We start from the raw sequence: 18,958 nt of genomic DNA, 5'->3' as shown, positions 1-18,958 counted from the left end.
AAGGGAGAAAATATAGAGAGTGTGGTATGAAAGTGTCAGAGAAGGAATAGAATAGAATAGAATAGAATAGAGTAGAATAGACACTTATAAAGAATGCTATTCTTGTTAGGCAGAGTTAAATAAATATTAGATACACTATAAAAATTTCAACCCACTAAAAATTATAAGTAACCTTAAAAATCAAGATTTTTATAAACAGTGTCTTCCTAAAAACACTTTCACAGAGAAAAAGGAAATAGATCTGTCTCAGTGCTTGGGTCTCTGAGGGTCAAGCAAAATTATTTATTATTTCTTTCTTTTGATTTTGGGGTGAAGATTTAACTCAGACGTCTTCCTGACAGGTTTCGTGATATTTACTGTACATTTTTAAATAAAATTGTTGTGAAAGTTAAAACCTGCAGTGTTAAGTTCAGTTTGAATGTAATTACCAATTAAGAAAATTGAGTTTTAGTTAGAAAGCTTGTAATAATTTTGTAAAAATTACAGAAATTAATGTGACAAGTTAAATGTATAAAAACAAAGTGTAATGAGAAAATATTTTCATATGTACACTCTTAAAGGGATCGTTCACTAAAAGTGATAATTCTATCTTCATGTACTCACCCTCATGTTGTTCCAAACCTCTGTGAAACATGGAAGGTGATGTTCAGAAGAATGTTGGCATCTTTCACCAAACACTTTTATTGCTTCTTCTTTCCATAAAAAAGAATTTGAATGGTGACTGAATTATGATGACTGATATTAGGAATCTTTTTTTATAGTTTTGCCTGTAATATTATACTGTTCACACATGTTCCAGATTAAATCAGGTACTCACACACTTTAAAGGAATATTCCGGGTTCAATACAAGTTAAGCTCAATCGACAGCATTTGTGACATAATGTTGATTAGAAGTAGACCGATATATCGGTTTTACTGATTAATCGGTGCCGATAGTTGCTTTTTGGAACTATCGTTTATCGGCAAACATCTATGCTGATAGTTTCAAATATTTTTTTTTTTTATTATTCCTCTGTGTTCCTCTGTGGCGGCGCTTGATGAGTTTACAGTTAGAACGGCTTGATTCTACAGTATAACAGCAGCTTTTGGAAGTGGAATAAAAACAGTCACTGACACCTCTTTGGGATTTGCTGTATCTAAATCTTTCATCATTGACAATATTCATCCATACATTTTATCCTAACTTCAGTGCATATTTTGTTATTTTTATTAGATGATCAGTTGTTCTAAATTAAAGCAAGGGCATGCAAAGAAAAATGCAGCTATATGGCAATGTGCCCCGTTAGCCCTTTCACTGGATCTTCAACTTCATATCTTGTGAATAATAATAAACCTTATTCTTCATTAAACCTCTTCTGGTGAAATATATACATACAAAATCCTTCATCTGGTAAATGTATTAGAATGTGGGATTTTATTCATTTTGGAATCTTGTAGCATCTCTGTCTGTGTCCTTCATAGTAAGGAAAGACTATAAATCACATTCTACAAATCAATTTTAAAAACTATCGGCCGATTAATCAGTTATCGGCCTTTCCCCACCATCTTAGATATCGGTATCGGCAAAATCGACTACCAGTCGACCTCTAATGTTGACTCCCACAAAACTTAACTTTGACTCATCCCTCCCTTTCTTAAAAAAAAAAATTAAAAAAAAGCTAAAATCTGGGTTACAGCAAAGTCTTTTTAGCAAGTCAGTCCACTGTCGGACATCTTTGGAACGCTCCCGGGAGACTATTTCCAGTCATGGACAGTGCAGCTCCTATCTACTTGAATGAGGGAACACAAATCTCAAAAACTGCTTGCCAAGCTTACGTTTAAACGATATATTTCAAATCAGCAGTGAAATCTGACAACTCTGGGATCATAAATTGTGCTTCTTTACCTCATATTATGCTAAAAAGCACAATTTTCCCAGCTTGTATAGCTAATGCGCATGCACAATCTTGAGTTGATTGACAGGTGATGTCTGTATCTAAAAGGTGATTGGCTCTTTGACCTGTAAGGCGGGACTTCCTTTCTACATCCGTTGACTGTTTGGGTGCTAGAGCTCCTTGGTTTGGCGTTCCAATGTCTCCCATTAGCTGCTTTTCCACTATTGGGCCAGTGTGAGCCAGGGCCATAAACTGGTCAGCCGGGGTCCATAGCCTCGGACCACGAGCCGCGAGACCAAAATCGATCTGCATTCCCACCATCGGGCCAAAAGCCCCGCAACGTTGCCCTAAAACCCGCCTTTAATATGCCACCCTGGTGCAAACATCACACACCATGCCCATTTCACAAGCCAAAACAAACCTGCATGTTATCTAGTTATCTAGAATATTAAGTATATATTGTATGGAAATGTTAGCTAGCTAGCAAGATCATTTAATGTTGACAACTCACCGACTTTAACTGCCATGGTGTCCTGAGTGGTCTCTCCACTAGCAGCAGGACGATGTCCCAGCACACCTTCCATGATCTCGAACCATAGAAAGTTTTTCCTTTGGGCATCGCTTTGTCCATTGTGCATCTTAATGGATTTGTAACCTGAGATGCAGGTACTTGACGTCACACAAATATGTCGGCACCCAGAGATGTACAAAGTTAGTGACACACATTCACTTTTATTATATGATATCGATCAATGAGTCAAAGTTCCTACATTACAAGATATTAAAGCTTGTTTAACAAACGTTTGCAGAGACTGGTGTACAAAACACAGTAAATTAAACTCACTTTTGATGATCGTACACCTGTAGCACAAATGCTAGCATAGCAGCATTGTTTAACAGTTTGGTTGCTAGGAAACAGTCAATCACCTGTTATGCTAATGGAGGTGTTGCAGTTTTGGTTGTTTAAACATCATTTTCTAAGCATCTGGCAATGGAATTCCTTTATGGTCCGAGTTCGGAGAATTCAAGTAGGAATATCCCACATCCGACTTGGATAAAACGCAGCACGAGTGTCTCGTTAAACTCCGCCTTTGACATTGACTGCGCCTCAATCCCCAGTTGGCCTTCTTTGGCCCAAAGGTAATTGGTGGGCCAAAGGCCATTGGCCATTGGCCCCGAATAAGCCCTGAGGATGCACGATTGAGCCCCGAAAGTGACAGTGGGGAAGCAACTGGCCTTGGCACACACTAGCACGCCTTCATTTGGCCCGACAGTAGAAACACAGCTATTCATTTTAATAGAAGTGGCCCGTCTCTCATAAATAAATAGTCTCTGGTCACAGTGAGGCAATTACAATGGAAGTGAATGGGGCCCATATTTGAACATTAAAATACCCACTGTTTAAAAAGTATAGCCACAGGACATAAACAATGTGCATGTAAACATGATTTACCAACAGTACCAATAATTATTTATAATAATAATGAGAGAAGGTCACTGATATACTGTTTACTATGTATATATGAAATTTGATTTATTATCTCTACCATAAATAGAAGTGCAAATTTAGAGTCATCTCTGTCAAATTTTGATTTTGTGCGAAAAATGAAGGAACCAATCAGAATCTACTACTTTCTATACAAGCACATTAGAGCACTTTGTTTATATCTGATTCTCAGTACAAGACGTGATGACATGATTTGAAAGCAGTTGCTGACAGGTGCTGTTTTTAAAGAAACAATGTTATGAGAAATCTTACACAGCCACAAATCGTGCAGTACACGGAGGTGAGATCACACATGTACTTTTTCTTGAGCAAGTCTGGTTGATTCTGGTTTAAACTTTTTACTCTTTCTTTTCTCAGAATGGAAGATGAAGCTGTGGTGGACAGGGGGGCATCTTACATCAAAAACGTGTGTGACGAGGAGGTTGAAGGTATGAAACGTACACACAAACATGCACTCCCACTTAAATATATAGTGTGATATATGATCTGGAGTGTCACAGTGTCTCTTGTGGAACTCTAAGACTTTTTAGTGGATTGAGTTTCACAGTCACTTTCACTCTTTCATCCTGTCTATCTCTATCTGTTCATCTTGCTCTATCTGAGAGCCAGCTGTTTTGTTTTTGTATTTTTTCAATGGTTGTAATTTCTGTTTAAGGGCAAGAGAGGATTATGAATGGTGCAGATGTAACAAACCAGAGCTTTACACGTGAAGATGTTTACTATCTTAATCCACACACACACACACACACACACACACACACACACACACAGAATCTGCTTAAACTCTTGGGGGGCATTCACTTAACATGCGTACTGTATTTCAGCACTAAATTCTGTGTTTTATTCACGCACCGCACGCAATCCAGCTTAAGCAGCGCAGGTATATTGCTGTGCCATTTGTACTGAAATTAAGTCATTGACATTGTTTTCCTTTCTATGCAAATGAGGCCACTTTCATACTAATCTGTTTTCATTTTAATACATTGTTTGCAGTATCCTAACGTCGTCATTTTCAAAATGTGTGCGCTATTAGAGAATGTTTTTGAAACGCTTTGTTTTCCGTGGAGGAAAACTACATTCCAGTATGGATGAGATGTGTGAACATATTGTAATGGGTTTTCAAACAAAAAACAAAAAAATTAGGGCTGTCGATTTACACGTTAATTCAGTGCATTCAGTAAATTAAAATTAATCATGTTCCTGGACCATAAAATGAAATAATCATTGGAGCAATTCAAGCTAGAAATACCACCTATTTTCTGCAGGGGGCTGTAAGCATAGCTCCAGCTATATAGACAATGTAGACAAATCAAACTCAAGCTTGCTTGACACTAGTGACAGCAGAAGATGAAAATGCATTCTTGCGTTCAAACACAGCTGGACGGAGGGCAATTTCGAATCGGGGATCTCAAGTCTCTCATTAACTTGACATAGCGACCTAAAACCGCTGTGTTTATGATGCAACGCAACCAAACTGAGATGCTACAAAAGGTCTGTCTGACGCATGTGTACATAAACACATCTTTAAAAAAGCCCTTATTATAAATCTGTCTCAGACAGATTGATGAATTCAATTGCAAAATAGGCTTATGTTCAATAAAGTGGAAGTAAACAATAATTTGCCTATTAAAGCCACTTTTTATCAATGCTTTACCCTTCTGCCAAAATAATTTAATGCATTTTAATTATCTGAATGATTATATTTATAATATATATTTTTTATTAAATATAACTATTTAAAATTATTAAATTATTATTTATTGAATTATTGTTATTTGAGGGTCTTTCTCAGCAAATATGTACATATGTATTCAATTAACTAATCTGCATATTATGTGATTCGATTAAAATTTTTACTAAATTGACAGCCCTAAATTAAATTTGTGCAAATGTGGCCTAAGGCTCATTATAGAATGCATTGGATTCACAAACATCAATGCTATTTGCTTTCCGCAATTAACATGTTGCTATTACCACCATCGCAAAGCTGACCGTAAATTGACATTTAAAAGGGATGTTTATGTACCTTTAATATGAATCATGGCTGCAGCAATAGTAGCATTACAATTTTGCGGCCATGTTTGCGTCACCTGAATTGCATAATTCCTTTAGTGAAAAGGGCATTAAAACAAAATAAACAACACATGGGGGGCCTGGGTAGCTCAGTGGTAAAATACACTGGCTACCACCCCTGGAGTTCACTAGTTCACTAGTTCGAATCCCAGGGCGTGCTGAGTGACTCCAGCCATACTAAGCAACCAAATTGGCCCAGTTGCTAGGGAGGGTAGAGTCACATGGGGTAACCTCCTCGTGGTCGCTATAATGTGGTTTGTTCTCGGTGGGGCGCAAGGTGAATTGAGTGTGGTTGCTGCGGTGGATGGCGTGAAGCCCCCATACACACTATGTCTCTGTGGCAACGCGCTCAACAAGCCACATGATAAGATGCACGGGTTGACTGTCTCAGACATGGAGGCAACTGGGATTTGTCCTCCACCACCCAGACTGAGGTGAATCACTATGCAACCACGAGGACTTAGAGCATTCCAAACTGGGAGAAATAAATAAATTCCCCCCCCCAAAAAATAAATAAATAAAAAAAATAAACAACACATTCATAATGAAACGTCACTGGGGTGACTTTTTGCCTGCACCACCAATACTGTACATCGCCCTTTGTCTGAATTTGATGCCAGATTCGATAAATTCTGGAGGATTTCAATACTTTACCCAAGGTTACATTTTAAAATTAAATGATTTGGTAATGATCATGGTCCCTGGCCGCCGTAACACTCAAATCCTGTACTCATTTAAACATTAAACAATTGCCACCTCACGTAGTGGTGGGATAAGGTGCTCAAAAATGTCTATATTGGCTAATAGCATAATGGAAGTAAAATTATTGTGACTACATTGGCCTGCCTGTTACATGTTTTATATTATTAAGTGGTTAGGTTTAGGGGTGGGGTTGGGTTAGGGGATCTACAATATCAATATGCAACAATCATACATTATGCATCATCAATCAACTGCAATATCAATAGCAACAATGTTGCTATGGTGAAGTTTTCTTTTTATGAGACTGCCCTGAAATAAACAACATTATCAGCATGCACAGTTCATTCTTTGTGAATCTCACTCTCTGTTGTAGAATGCATAAATTGTTACAGGTTTAGACAACTGAAACTAGCGTCAACTGTAGAATGAGTATTTCTCACACTTCTGCACTTTCTGTATTTGTTTCTCTTACATCCTTCCTTGAACTTTGGACATTCACATGACTGGCTCAATCAAACCCACCCACTCACACTTATCAGATAAGATATGATGGATGTATTTGTTTAAAATCAAGCCTGACATGAATGAATGTGAAGGATTGTGAAAAAGTTTCATGTTGGACACATGACTGGATTGATGATTGTCTTGAATGACGAATTTCTTCATAGCTCTGTGTTTGTTCATGTTCAACTGTGCCCTCTGTTTCTGCATCCACTTCCTGGAGATGTTTTGCCATTCCTGATCAGTAGTACAGGAAGTTGTTGGCATTATCTATAATCAAGGGGTCAGATCTTTCCTTCAAATTATAATTATTAAATAATTTATTATATCTTCCTTTACTCTTTACTCTTTGAGATTGGATTTAAAATGCATTTCACCTACATTTCCCACACATACACGTGCACACACCTTAGAAAGAGATTCACAATGTGTTTTATAATCCTTTCAAATCCTCACAAAGAACTCATCATAACCACAAATAAAAATCCATGTTATAAGTTGTGATGCACTAAACTGTAATCCTGTGTATATTCCAGGAGCTTTTTGGCTGCCATCAAACATGGGATCAATTGTATAGTTACATTTTAACAGATAAATCTCATTTATGCTCTCATATATTCAAATGTGGCACATTTGGTGAGAAGACGTGAGAACCAATGGTGTTTTCAACAATGTCAGAATTATTGTTATGCATCTTGACGCACCAAGTTTGAATATGCACATATGCTTGAATGACATATGAGCGCTATGGCGGACAAAAAAAAAAACAGAATTTCATATTCGGATAAACTAAAGATTTCCTTTATAACCTGTGGTATGTATTAGGGTTGTCACGATACCATAATCATATCTTACGATACTATACCAGCTAAAGTATCACGATACCACATGATAGTGTGCTACTTCTTAACATAGTTTGTCAGAGCAAAAGTGATTCTTAGGAATTCCACTTGTTGCTTCGGAAGTGGTGAAAATAACTGATGGATAAACAGGGAGAAGGCTCAAATGGACTTACTTGTTAGCTAATACATCCTTAGTTTGATGTAAAAATAAAATAAAAAATTCTTCAATGCATCAAAACAGCCAGTTCAAACGGCAATGTCTTTAAACTTTTATTCCATTATTTCTGTGATTATTTGAATGTTGGTAACATAAAAATAGAGATATTGTAACGTTGAAAAGACTGTTTTGAGCAGCTGTTTCATTATTATAACCATTTCAGCCCCGGTCTCCTGGTAAACAGCAGCGCGAATGCAGATTACACACACACCGGTTTAATTGCACGACTCAGGGACGTGATCTAATCATAAGTGCGAGCTTAGCGAAGTTACTGCCACCATGCATTTGTAATTGGAAAAAAAATTAAACAAGTGCAACGTTTGAATTTTCAGAGAAACGGTAAATCTGTAAATGTTAAGATAAAGCATTTAGGTTAAATTAAGTGGCGCTAACCTGTGTGTATTCTGCAGAGGCAGTGGATATGTGTCCGAAGGTGTTTAATAAGATTGCTGGTGGTTCCTCTTTTGGCTTGAAATCTCTGTAGGCATTCACAGCAGATGGGTTTTCCCGGTCTCATCTGGCAAAACCCAAAATAATTCAAAATATCGCTATGTGAATTGTGTTGTGTATAAAGCTTCTCACTCTCCAAAGTTTTACTTAAATCCATATTATCCATTAGAAGACACACTGGGATTCAGACGTGTGTGTTTGAAGCATGGGAAGACCAACCTTGTAAACAATACCATGTAAGTGGCCGATTCTAAACAGCATTTTGCTCTCTTAAAGGGCACTGTGTGAAGGGGACACCACTCGAAAAGACTATATTTTTAATGTTATTGCAGACATAGGTCTGATTTAAATGAAGGTTTTAGCGAAAATAATATTTACTACTGCACATACAACATAACTTACGGTACTACTGTATTAACGGTACTACCGTTTAAAAAAAACTTCAGTATCGCGGTACTACCATAGCACCAGTCTACCTTGCAACCCTTGTATGTATATGCGTTTATATGCGTACATACAGTATATTTGTGTATTTGTGTGGATTATTGGTACTTTGTGAGACCTTGTAATCTTACAATGTTTTTTTTCCATTGTGTGTGTGTGCGTGCAGGTCATCACACAGTCTACATTGGAGTTCACGTGCCTAAGAGTTACCATCGCCGGCGACGACACAGACGACGAACAAATCACAAAGACAAGAGAGAACGTGTGACGGAAATTGTGAGCGAAAAATTGGAAACTGAGAATGCAGACGACTTCGCATCCAGCATTCTCAAACCACTCAGTAAGTGACATGCCCCTTTATGAAAAATTACAGGTTTAAAACATGCAGATTTGGAACAACATGAGGGTGAGAAAATGATGACAGAAGTTACATTTTTTGGTTAACTATCCCTTTAAACAAGTCCAGTTGATTTTGACATAATCATTTGATTAAATTTACAAAAGGATTCAATTGAGAAACAGAGCAAAAAGCTGAATCCTTACGGCCTCTGTTAAAGGTGTTTCTTTTTGTCTTTGTGTCTAATCTGTGCTAATCAGTGACATAAAAAGGCAAAGCATCAAGCTAAACAAGTGCACAGTCACCTTTATCCGCGCTTATACTCCGTGAACCTTCTCTACGTCTTTCTCTGTTTCTCTGTTGAATTTTGGATATTAAACAAATGGTGTGAAATAGCACAGATTTCACATTTTAATCATTAGTTTCAGTTCCCCTGCTGAAATTAATTTCTCGCACAAATATCTGACTTTGTAGTTTACAGCCTAAATTTGTGGCTGGATTTAGCTGGTATTCTCATGGTCATAACAAGTTTAGTATTAGTGGTCAGCTGATCGTAATAATGCTGTGTTTATATGCTAGCCTTGTGTAAAACGGGTAATTTTAGCCACTTATGGTAAGAGGCGTTAACTCTTAGTCCAGGTTTAGAGAGACAGAGCCAGGTATGGGCCACAGGGATGTTCTTGTCCCGCTTTGTTCAGTACACTGTGGCCTTGTTTACTCCTGAGAGGCCGTTTCAGGCTACTGGGGGGCAGAAAACAATTGCTTAGCCTTGGCTAGTTTAGCTTAGCTTAGTGTACACCAAACGTGCTGAATTGCATGGAAAAAAGGACACAGTGTATGTTGAATTTTTTTTTAGTATCAAAGAGCCTTCAGTATGTTCTTGAATGGAATCTTACTTTCTTATGTGTACTGTTTACAAACTAGCAACCTCAGAATTAGCTAATGCTAATGTCTTACGCCCTGGTTTCTTTAATTAGAATTAACATTTATTTATTTAGCTTCTAGCAGAGCCCAAGTGATATTTTGGTGTAAAATAATTAACTTTCATTTAACATATAGTTTTCCAGCTCAAAAAATGTACTGGATGAGCCATGATTAAAACCAATAAACCCTTTTTACAGACTGTTATGACATTTTTGCTTTATTAGCAGCATAGCTATACATCTAGCTAACTTTTTTATATTTATTAAATAAATAAAACTAGACTGATAAAGTTTGTTGAGAGAAACTTTGGTGTTGGTTTGACAATGCCTTGTCTGGAAGTTTAAAATAGTTTTAAAAGTTTGATAGTTTTACAGGCCCAAGGAAGAGTTTGAATTTATGAACATTCCATCAGTGTAAGTTTAAGTTTTTTTTCGACTTTAATCGTCCGCTGTGTAAATGCCATAAGTCTGATCAGTTAGAAAAGTCAAAGCTGAAAAATACAGAACAGCCTCAAGGTCTGTGCAAAGTTTGGTGGATATAGATTAAAAGTAGAAGTTAATCTTGATAATTTTGATCTAGGTTTAGGTAATTTAGAAAAAACCTAAACCATGTCTGTTAAAATAACAGTATGTTCTTTCTCAAGCCAACATAATTATAACGTTATTCTTTGTGTTATATTACCGTGGTGTTACTTAAAAAAAATAAAAAACTAGTTAGCACGGTTATGATAGGGTTTCAAAAAGGGCTGCTGAAGAAGTGACATTAAATTTTGCATCTTTCTCTGTTCTGAATGGCATAATCCATCATTCTTTATTTTTTCCCTCTTTTGGAAAATTGCAAAAAACGCAATAGTGGATTTTTTTCTTTTGCTCTGTAATGCTGACTACCACCGCTGGAATCTGAATCCAGGGTGTGCTGAGTGACTCCAGCCAGGTCTCCTAAGCAACCAAATTGGCCCGGTGGCTAGGGAGGGTAGAGTCACATGGGGTAACCTCCTCGTGGTCATGATTAGTGGTTCTCGCTCTCAATTTGGCACGTGGCAAGTTGTGCGTGGATCGTGGAGAGTAGCATGAGCCTCCACATGCGGAGTCTCCGTGGTGTCATGCACAGCGAGCCACGTGATAAGATGCGTGGATGACGGTCTCGGAAGCGAAGGCAACTAGGACTTATCCTCCGCCACCCGGATTGAGGTGAGTAACCACGCCACCATGAGGACCTACTAAGTAGTGGAAATTTTGCATTCCAAATTGGGAGAAAAGGGGATAAAAAAGTTAATTTAAAAAAAGCCAGCACGAAAACAGTCCTTGAGAGCAACATCATTGAAAGCCACATGCTCGCATAGTCCACAAAAATCGACTACATAGTCTTCAATGGGACGACTCCCTTGACATAAATGCAGAAGTTTGACTGCTGGGTTCATTCTGGCAGTCACGTATTCTGTAACATTACAGAGCAGGCAGGACAGGCTTAAGACAGGAACGGACAAGGATGATGATGTGAGAACCCAAGTGCAGTTTATTTACAAATCCAAACATAAAATATAAAAACCAAAACAGGACTAAGACTTGACTTGCAGCATGAAGACTGACACAACGTTACACCAACACAATACTTGACAAGAGACAATGGCAAACATGAGGGCTTAAATAAATGGACATGGGTAACCACATGACATAGACAACCAATGACGAGACTAAACTAATGAACATGATAACAAGACTAATAAACAGGAACCAATAATAAAACAGAACTGATAATAAGATAACATAAAACCAGATGACAGGAACAACTGAGGGGAACAGGAAATCACATGACAAGGACACGTGAACAGAAACTGGGACAGGAAGTAAACTAATTTCAAAACTAAAGGCATTAAAACAAAACATGAACAAAAACACATTTAAACGTGACAAAAATATGGGGGCAAAAAATGCCCTCATAATAAACCTTTTTTAGAAGGATGTGTCACAGTTGATGTTTTAAATGGTTGGAAAAGAATATGACCTCATAAAGGTAAAATATTTAAATAAAATACCATTGGATCTAATCCAGGGGCAAATACTGCCCCTTTATTTATAAGAGAATTTCTAACACTGATCATATTAATGTTGCCACCGTTTCATAAGAGACCACATGTTGCTGTTGCAATTACAGGAGAATATATGCCATGATTTTATCACAATTACATACTTTACATGTAGGACAAATTAGTTTTTGTTAAAATAACTGCAAAACACTTCTGAAATCAATGAATGAATTGACATCCGTGTGTGTCTGTGTGTGTGTGTGTGTGTGTGTGTATGTGTGTGTGTATGTCAGACCATATACAGTATATCTTTATTTGACTGTGAGGTTCTGTGCTATTATTGCCTGTCTTTGCCTAGACCTGAGGCAAAATGAAAAGAAACGTGAACATCTGCACAAATGCGTTCAAACACATGAAACACAAATGCACTTTTACGTTACGATGCTGTTCTGTTACTACATTGATGCAGAGCACATTGATACAGATGTAGATTTTTAACCACAATGACCATTTAATCACTCTATGTTGAAATGACTTCCTCAACAGTCAGTCTTTACAGGAAGACATCTTGGTATTTTTGGACCCAGGCATAGATTTGATTATTCCAGAAGCCATGTCTCAGATCACTTTGTCTAGTTTCACCTGAAAGAAAGCCCTACCTATGTAGAAAATTGAGTCTTTGTTACTGAAAATATGCATACACTCATAAAAGGCGTGGTGCTTCTTATTACAACATTGGACGTACAAGAAACACTGACAGACTCTTTTGTTTAAAGAAAAAAGTTTCCTTGTGCTGTTTCCTCTTTCATTTCTTCCTCCTGTCTTTGCTTTGCATCCAACGGTATGACAACTGACCTTTAATATATGCTACACATATCACACAGCATCAGTTCTGGCTCAGTTGCCTTTCGCAATGGCTATCCTGCAACAAACCTATTTCTGTTTCCAGGAAATATACTATCACTTCCAGAGTAGCAGTTGCCTACTCACTCAAATCTACAAGAAAGCTCTTTCTTTGTAAAGTTATATAAAACTGATGCAGGAAATGGCTAATGATGCCAATTACAGTCTCACCTTAAGCAAACAGAGTACAATTGTCATGTTGTCTGTTACTGGTATTGTAAATGAGGAGTTGGATTCCATGGAATTTTTTTTTAATCAACATTAAGACTTTAGTGAAAATGTTTATGGGTGTTTCTTCAACTTTGGGCTTAAAAATGTTTTAATGAATGTTTTTACACCCTCACTATTTGTTTGTTTGCTAACAATGTCTAACAGTGTGTGAACATGCATCACAGGAAATTGTTGTCATTGTCGTCTCTTTTTTTTTAAATCTTTTTTTTTTTTTTTGTAAGTCATAAAAATGTATTTCCCACCACAGTATCATTTCCAGCACATCTCAAATTCTGTATTTTGTTTTAGTAGAATTCTGTGGTGGAAATTACATTTTTTACATGTTTTTTTTTGTGTTTTTTTTTATGTAAACAATGGCCAACTTTGTCTGGCTAAGGATAATTTCTTAGCATTTTATGTATCCTTAATATTAAAATGTATAAATTATATATTATAAATAATATTTTCACACTTTTTACATATCTTGAGCACAATTACAGATTAATTGGAAATTGCACCCAATAAAAATATTCTGCTCACAAGTGATATTTACCTTGATTTTTCTTTATTTTCTCAAAGAAATCACTCATATGTCTCATATGTCATCTCAAGCATGCTCTTCACTGACACTTTTGTCGACTTTGAAAAAACTTTATTAGGGGCAAAATGTTTGGTATGGTAGAAATGAAGCTAAATTTGAAATCATTTTCACAATAAATATTGAAATACAGTAGTTTATGTTTATTTCACTCTTTGTTTAGTTTATCGTAGTTTTAAACATTAGATTTTGTATTTTTATAGTGTATTCTCATAGTTTAATATTGAAAGTCTGAGACAAGGATAAAACAGTAAAATGTATATATAAAACACATTTTATATACAAATACATAAAAGGACCAAAAATATTTGATGAAGGCCTGGTACAAAGTTTCCAATTCAGGTTTAATGAGATATTTATATAAGAAAAATAAAAAAGTTAAAATCTGGTTGTTTAAAAAAAAAAAAAAAAAATCAACCCATGGGACATGCAAGTGCCCGAAGCTGAAGAAACGCTGTATTGGAACGTATAAGGGAAAGTGTGTATCTTAGGTTCTGCACTGCATCTTATCACCATATCTTGGTGGTTTTTTCACCATGTTTAATCACTTTTTTTTTAAATGGTCCTGCGGTGTGACATATGAATTTTTACAAGTACAGATATTCCATGTAGTGTCTCTAATTAATCTGCAGTCCTAAAATCTGCATGCATAATAATTATAAAAGCAAAATGTTGTTTAAAATAGTTTAGATGGCATATAGAGTGTCACCGCAGGACATGTCAGCTTTCCAAAAGTATTTCACGTCAGTTACCCATATGCTAACATAGGACCTGGTTCTCGATGCGATAAAAAAGTCCAGACATTACATCTAGAAAAGATCTTGACTAGATACACCTTTAGATTTGGAAGCTGTTGTTTATTTTAACTGCATAGTAGTTCATAGATTGCTGTAGAAGGTGGCTTCTCTCACTCATGATTGATTGTTTTCTCGTCAGTTTCCCCGGCAGCAGAGCGGATTCGCTTTATGTTGGGAGAGGATGACAGCGGCCCGCCTCCACCGCAGCTCTTCACTGAACTCGATGAACTTCTTGCCATTGACGGTCAAGAGATGGAGTGGAAGGAAACCGCCAGGTAACACATAAGCACGCAAACAAAACTATTTGCAAAGAACAATTATGTCAGAAACATATTCTATGCAAGTATGTGAATGAAAACGCTTCAATTTAACACGGTTGTGTTCCGAAATGTATTTGAATGCAATTTATATAGTTTTAAAGGTGTGTTGTGGACCTCTTTTTAACTTCTATTGTTCACAAATTAAGCTAGTTATAATTACAACACTCTAACCCTGCTTTTACTGGCCTTTTGACATTTTTGACTGTTTCTTAATGAGACGTATTAACTTTTAGGGACGTCCCCCAAGTTATTTTTTCAGATTTCGCTTACTTCAGCAGATTATTTATTTTGTCCCCAGACTCATACTCTATATAGGTCAAAAACACACTCACACACACTTGAAAAGGGAGACCTCTCTTTCGTCTCCACTAAAACAACAGAAGTATTCAACACTCATGTCATTTACCAGGTGCTCTTGACTTCAGTGTGGCACTTGACTGTTCTTAGGATTTCACAAATTCCTGACTGTGTGCATAGCTCACTTATGCTATAAGATCAGTTTTCACTCCAGAAAGGTCAAGCCAAAACAGCAGAAAATAACAATGGAAACACAAAAACTAAACTTATCTGAAGGATACATTTAGACTAAAGGAGAGTTTTTTGTTTCTTAAAGACATAGTTCACCCAAAAATAAAAATTCTGTCATCATTTAGTCACCTTTGTGTCGTTCCAAACACGTATGTGGCACACAAAAGGATAATTTATTTTTTTAATCTTTACGCAGCTCTTTTGCATCCAATGGCAGTTCCTGTCAAGCTTCAAAAAGGACAAAAAAGCAGCATAAAAGTAAAAGTAAAAAATAAAAGAAGTCGGTTTGACTTGTGCCATATTCCAAGTCTTCTGAAGCCAGAATTGATGTATTGATTTGAGAGCTTCAGCGAAGGGGAATATTTCCATTGTGTAGCAACTTCGCGTTTGACACAAAGCTATCATATGGCTTCAGAAGACTTGGATAATCATGCACAAGTCATATGGACTGCTTATATGGTTATTTTTTTCATTCTTGAAGACAGCACCTAGTCACTATGAAGTGTTGTTGTATGGAAAACACAGTAGCTGCATTAAAGGAATATTCCGGGTTCAATACAAGTTAAGCTCAATCAATAGCATTTGTAGCATAATGTTTATTATCCCCAAAAATTATTTTGAATTTCATCCCTTGTTTATATAAAAAAAAAGTGGTTACAGTTAGGTGCTATATTGGAAATTAATGGGGCCAGCCCAATCCATAAACGTTAACATACACACCATTACAAACGCATAGCCATAAGACGTAAACATTAGACTTGTTAGCATGATTTTAATGTGATGAATTGCTTAAAACTGGATATAACTTTAAACAGATTAGGTGAGTAAGCAATTCTATCACACTAAAATCATGTATAATGACTACACTTTTGAAACTGTGTGTATTTCATTATGTTCTTGCCTTATTCACTTCCATTGTAAGTGCCTTACTGTAACTGCGATTTTTATATATATATATATATATATATATATATATATATATATATATATATATATATATATATATATATATATATTTATATGAGGGACCAGTTGAAAAACATTTTTGTGATAAATATCATAATGACAGTGAAGGTTGAGTAATGACAGAATTTTCATTTTTGGGTGAACTGTCCCTTTAAGGATGTGATATCAGGCTCAGATAGATTGTTAAACTCGAGCAAGCAGGACGAATTAGCAGACCACAAGTGAGAAAGAGTGAAAGAGGAAAGACATGTTAGTAAAAGACAAAGCAGCTTTCATTTGCTCCAAGTAGATTTGATTTCCTGTGTGTATTGAGTAACTGATGAGCTGCAGCTCTTTTCCTGGAGTGGAGATATCAATTGTCCAACACACACACACATACACACAAATATTGTTTTTTTTTATCATGGTGAGGACTTTCCATTGACTTCTACATTTTTGATAGTGAGCTAATGGTATTTTCTATCCCCTAACTGAATTTTTCATCACTCTTTCTTTAATTGGATTTGCATATTCAAGATTTGCATGTTAAGAGAGATTTTTAACTACATGGATCATGTTGACGAATTCATTTGCTAACAAAGGGCCCATTCAAATGCACGTGTGTGTGTGACAGAGTTCCCAGAGTTCTCTTGGGTCTTTGAGGTTCACCTGCATCTCAGGTGATGTACATCAAATCAGCAGGTTGCAGTGTGTGTGTGTGTGTGTGTGTGTGTGTGTGTGTGAGTATGTATAATTTTTGTATCAGATATCATACCCACGCTTGGCTAAACTCAGCTCAACAGCCTTTCTACACAAGATTACAGACCTCTAAAGGATATGTGTGTGTGTGTTTGTGCGGAGACTAGGTATTGTTTCATGGGTGAGCCGATAACAGGGCCAGCAGAGCTTTAAGAAGATATACTGAATGATTTTGATTTTGATTTTACACTAAAAAGCTTTTATTTAGCAGGCAGAAAGTTACAAAAAAGGACTGTGGAGGTAACATGGTACTGTGAAGATATCAGATGGCAATACCATGGTTCTTTGAAATGCACAGTAGGGAATGATTACTGTATTCATAAACCAGGGTATTAACATGGTACTCCAAGGTTATTCAAAGAATACCATGATATTACTATGGTAAATATCCAAAAACATGGTATTACCATGGTACCTTGTCCAAAACATGGTATTACCATAGTTCATGTCCATAAACATGATATTACCATGGTACTGTACATGCCCAGAGAACATTGTATTATCATGGTACATGCTCAAAATTAAACTTGATATCATCAATGTACTTTTTGTAAAGAATAGAGCCTATATCACAGTAACCCATTACATTTCTTTAAGTATCCTTAAAGGGATATTTTACCCAAAAATGAAAATTCTCTTATCATTTACTCTCCCTCTTGCCATCCCATATGTGTATGACTTTCTTTCTTCTGCTGAAGATTTTTACAAGAATATCTCAGCTCTGTTGGTCAGTACAATGCAAATTAATGGTGGCCAGAACTTTGTAGCTCCAAAAAGCATATAAAGGCAGCATAAAAGTAATCCATAAGACTCCAGTGGTTTAATCCATGTCTTCATAAATGATATGATAGGTGTGGGTGAGAAAAAGGTCAATATTTAAGTCCTTTTTACAATAAATTCTCCTCCCTGCCCAGTAGGTGCCGATGTGCATGAAGAATGCAAATTGCCAAAAACAAAAGAACAATGTGAAAGTGAAAGTGGAGATTTATAGTAAAAAAGGACCTAAATATTGATATTTTTCTCACCCATACCTTTCCTATCACTTCTGAAGACATGGATTAAACCACTGGAGTCAGATGGCTTACTGTTATGCTGCCTTTATGTGCTTTTTGGAGCTTCAAAGTTCTGGCCACCATTCACTTGCAATAAATGGACAAACAGAGCTGAGATATTCTTCTAAAAATCTTCGTTTGTGTTCAGCAGAAGAAAGAAAGTCATACTCATGGCGTGAGTAAATGGTGAGAGAATTTTCATTTTTGGGTGAACTATCACTTTAAGTTGTTTTCAGTACATTTATGTGTGCTTTTATGTGTGTTTGTGTTGCTCAGATGGATAAAGTTTGAAGAGAAGGTGGAGAAGGGTGGAGAGCGTTGGAGTAAACCTCATGTGGCAACTCTCTCTCTCCACTCGCTTTTCCAGCTGAAGAACTGCATAGAAAAAGGAACCATCATGCTGGACATGGAGGCAAACTCTCTTCCTCAGATCGTTGGTAAAACTGCAACTCAGCATGTTATGCCACACTGTTCAAAATAAAAGTTCATCAATAATTCTTTGCAGCACATTTGCAAAGAACTACATTGTTATCATGATCCATTTTTCACTGTATTGGTTTCTCAAGTTGCTTTACCTATAATTCTTTGGAGATTAAAAAAAGATTTTGATAGTAAAATATAGGTTCTTCAGATCAGTGTATTGGTTTTTCAAGACTCCATGAAATAAAATTTGAGTCCTGTGGCATTTCATCAATGTCTGTTAGCTTTGTTAGCAAATTCTGCAAATATCTCCTCACAGTCTGTTAGCTGTCCTTTCTGTGGGTGGGCTGAAAAAAATCTAGTATTTGTACACAGCCCTGGCTCTGTAATTGGGACAAAAACAAAGTGGAACAGACTGATCCACACAACACTACCGCAACAGAGGGTGGTTCTTGTGCGTGCACAGGATGGGGGGTGGGGGCAGAGCGAGAGAAGAGCAACGAAATACAGCCAGGTCTCCTATGCAAC

At 36.6% G+C, this 18,958-nt stretch overlaps 1 protein-coding gene across 7 annotated transcripts in view; it reads left to right on the top strand.

Moving 5' to 3' along the window:
* LOC127430974 (electrogenic sodium bicarbonate cotransporter 1-like) overlaps positions 1-18,958 on the top strand; it is a 71,891-nt gene that overhangs the window by 12,261 nt on the left and 40,672 nt on the right. For all 7 annotated transcript variants that reach the window (XM_051681114.1, XM_051681109.1, XM_051681113.1 and 4 more), the window contains exons 2-5: positions 3,740-3,810; positions 8,778-8,951; positions 14,546-14,681; positions 18,287-18,447. In XM_051681114.1, coding sequence (XP_051537074.1) covers positions 3,740-3,810; positions 8,778-8,951; positions 14,546-14,681; positions 18,287-18,447 — 542 coding nt within the window. The remainder of the gene's footprint in view (positions 1-3,739; positions 3,811-8,777; positions 8,952-14,545; positions 14,682-18,286; positions 18,448-18,958) is intronic.

This window comes from Myxocyprinus asiaticus, chromosome 40 (genome assembly GCF_019703515.2).
Source record: "Myxocyprinus asiaticus isolate MX2 ecotype Aquarium Trade chromosome 40, UBuf_Myxa_2, whole genome shotgun sequence".
Classification (NCBI taxonomy): domain Eukaryota; kingdom Metazoa; phylum Chordata; class Actinopteri; order Cypriniformes; family Catostomidae; genus Myxocyprinus; species Myxocyprinus asiaticus.
Note: the sequence above shows the minus strand (reverse complement) of the source record. Positions and strands in the feature narration are given on the sequence as shown.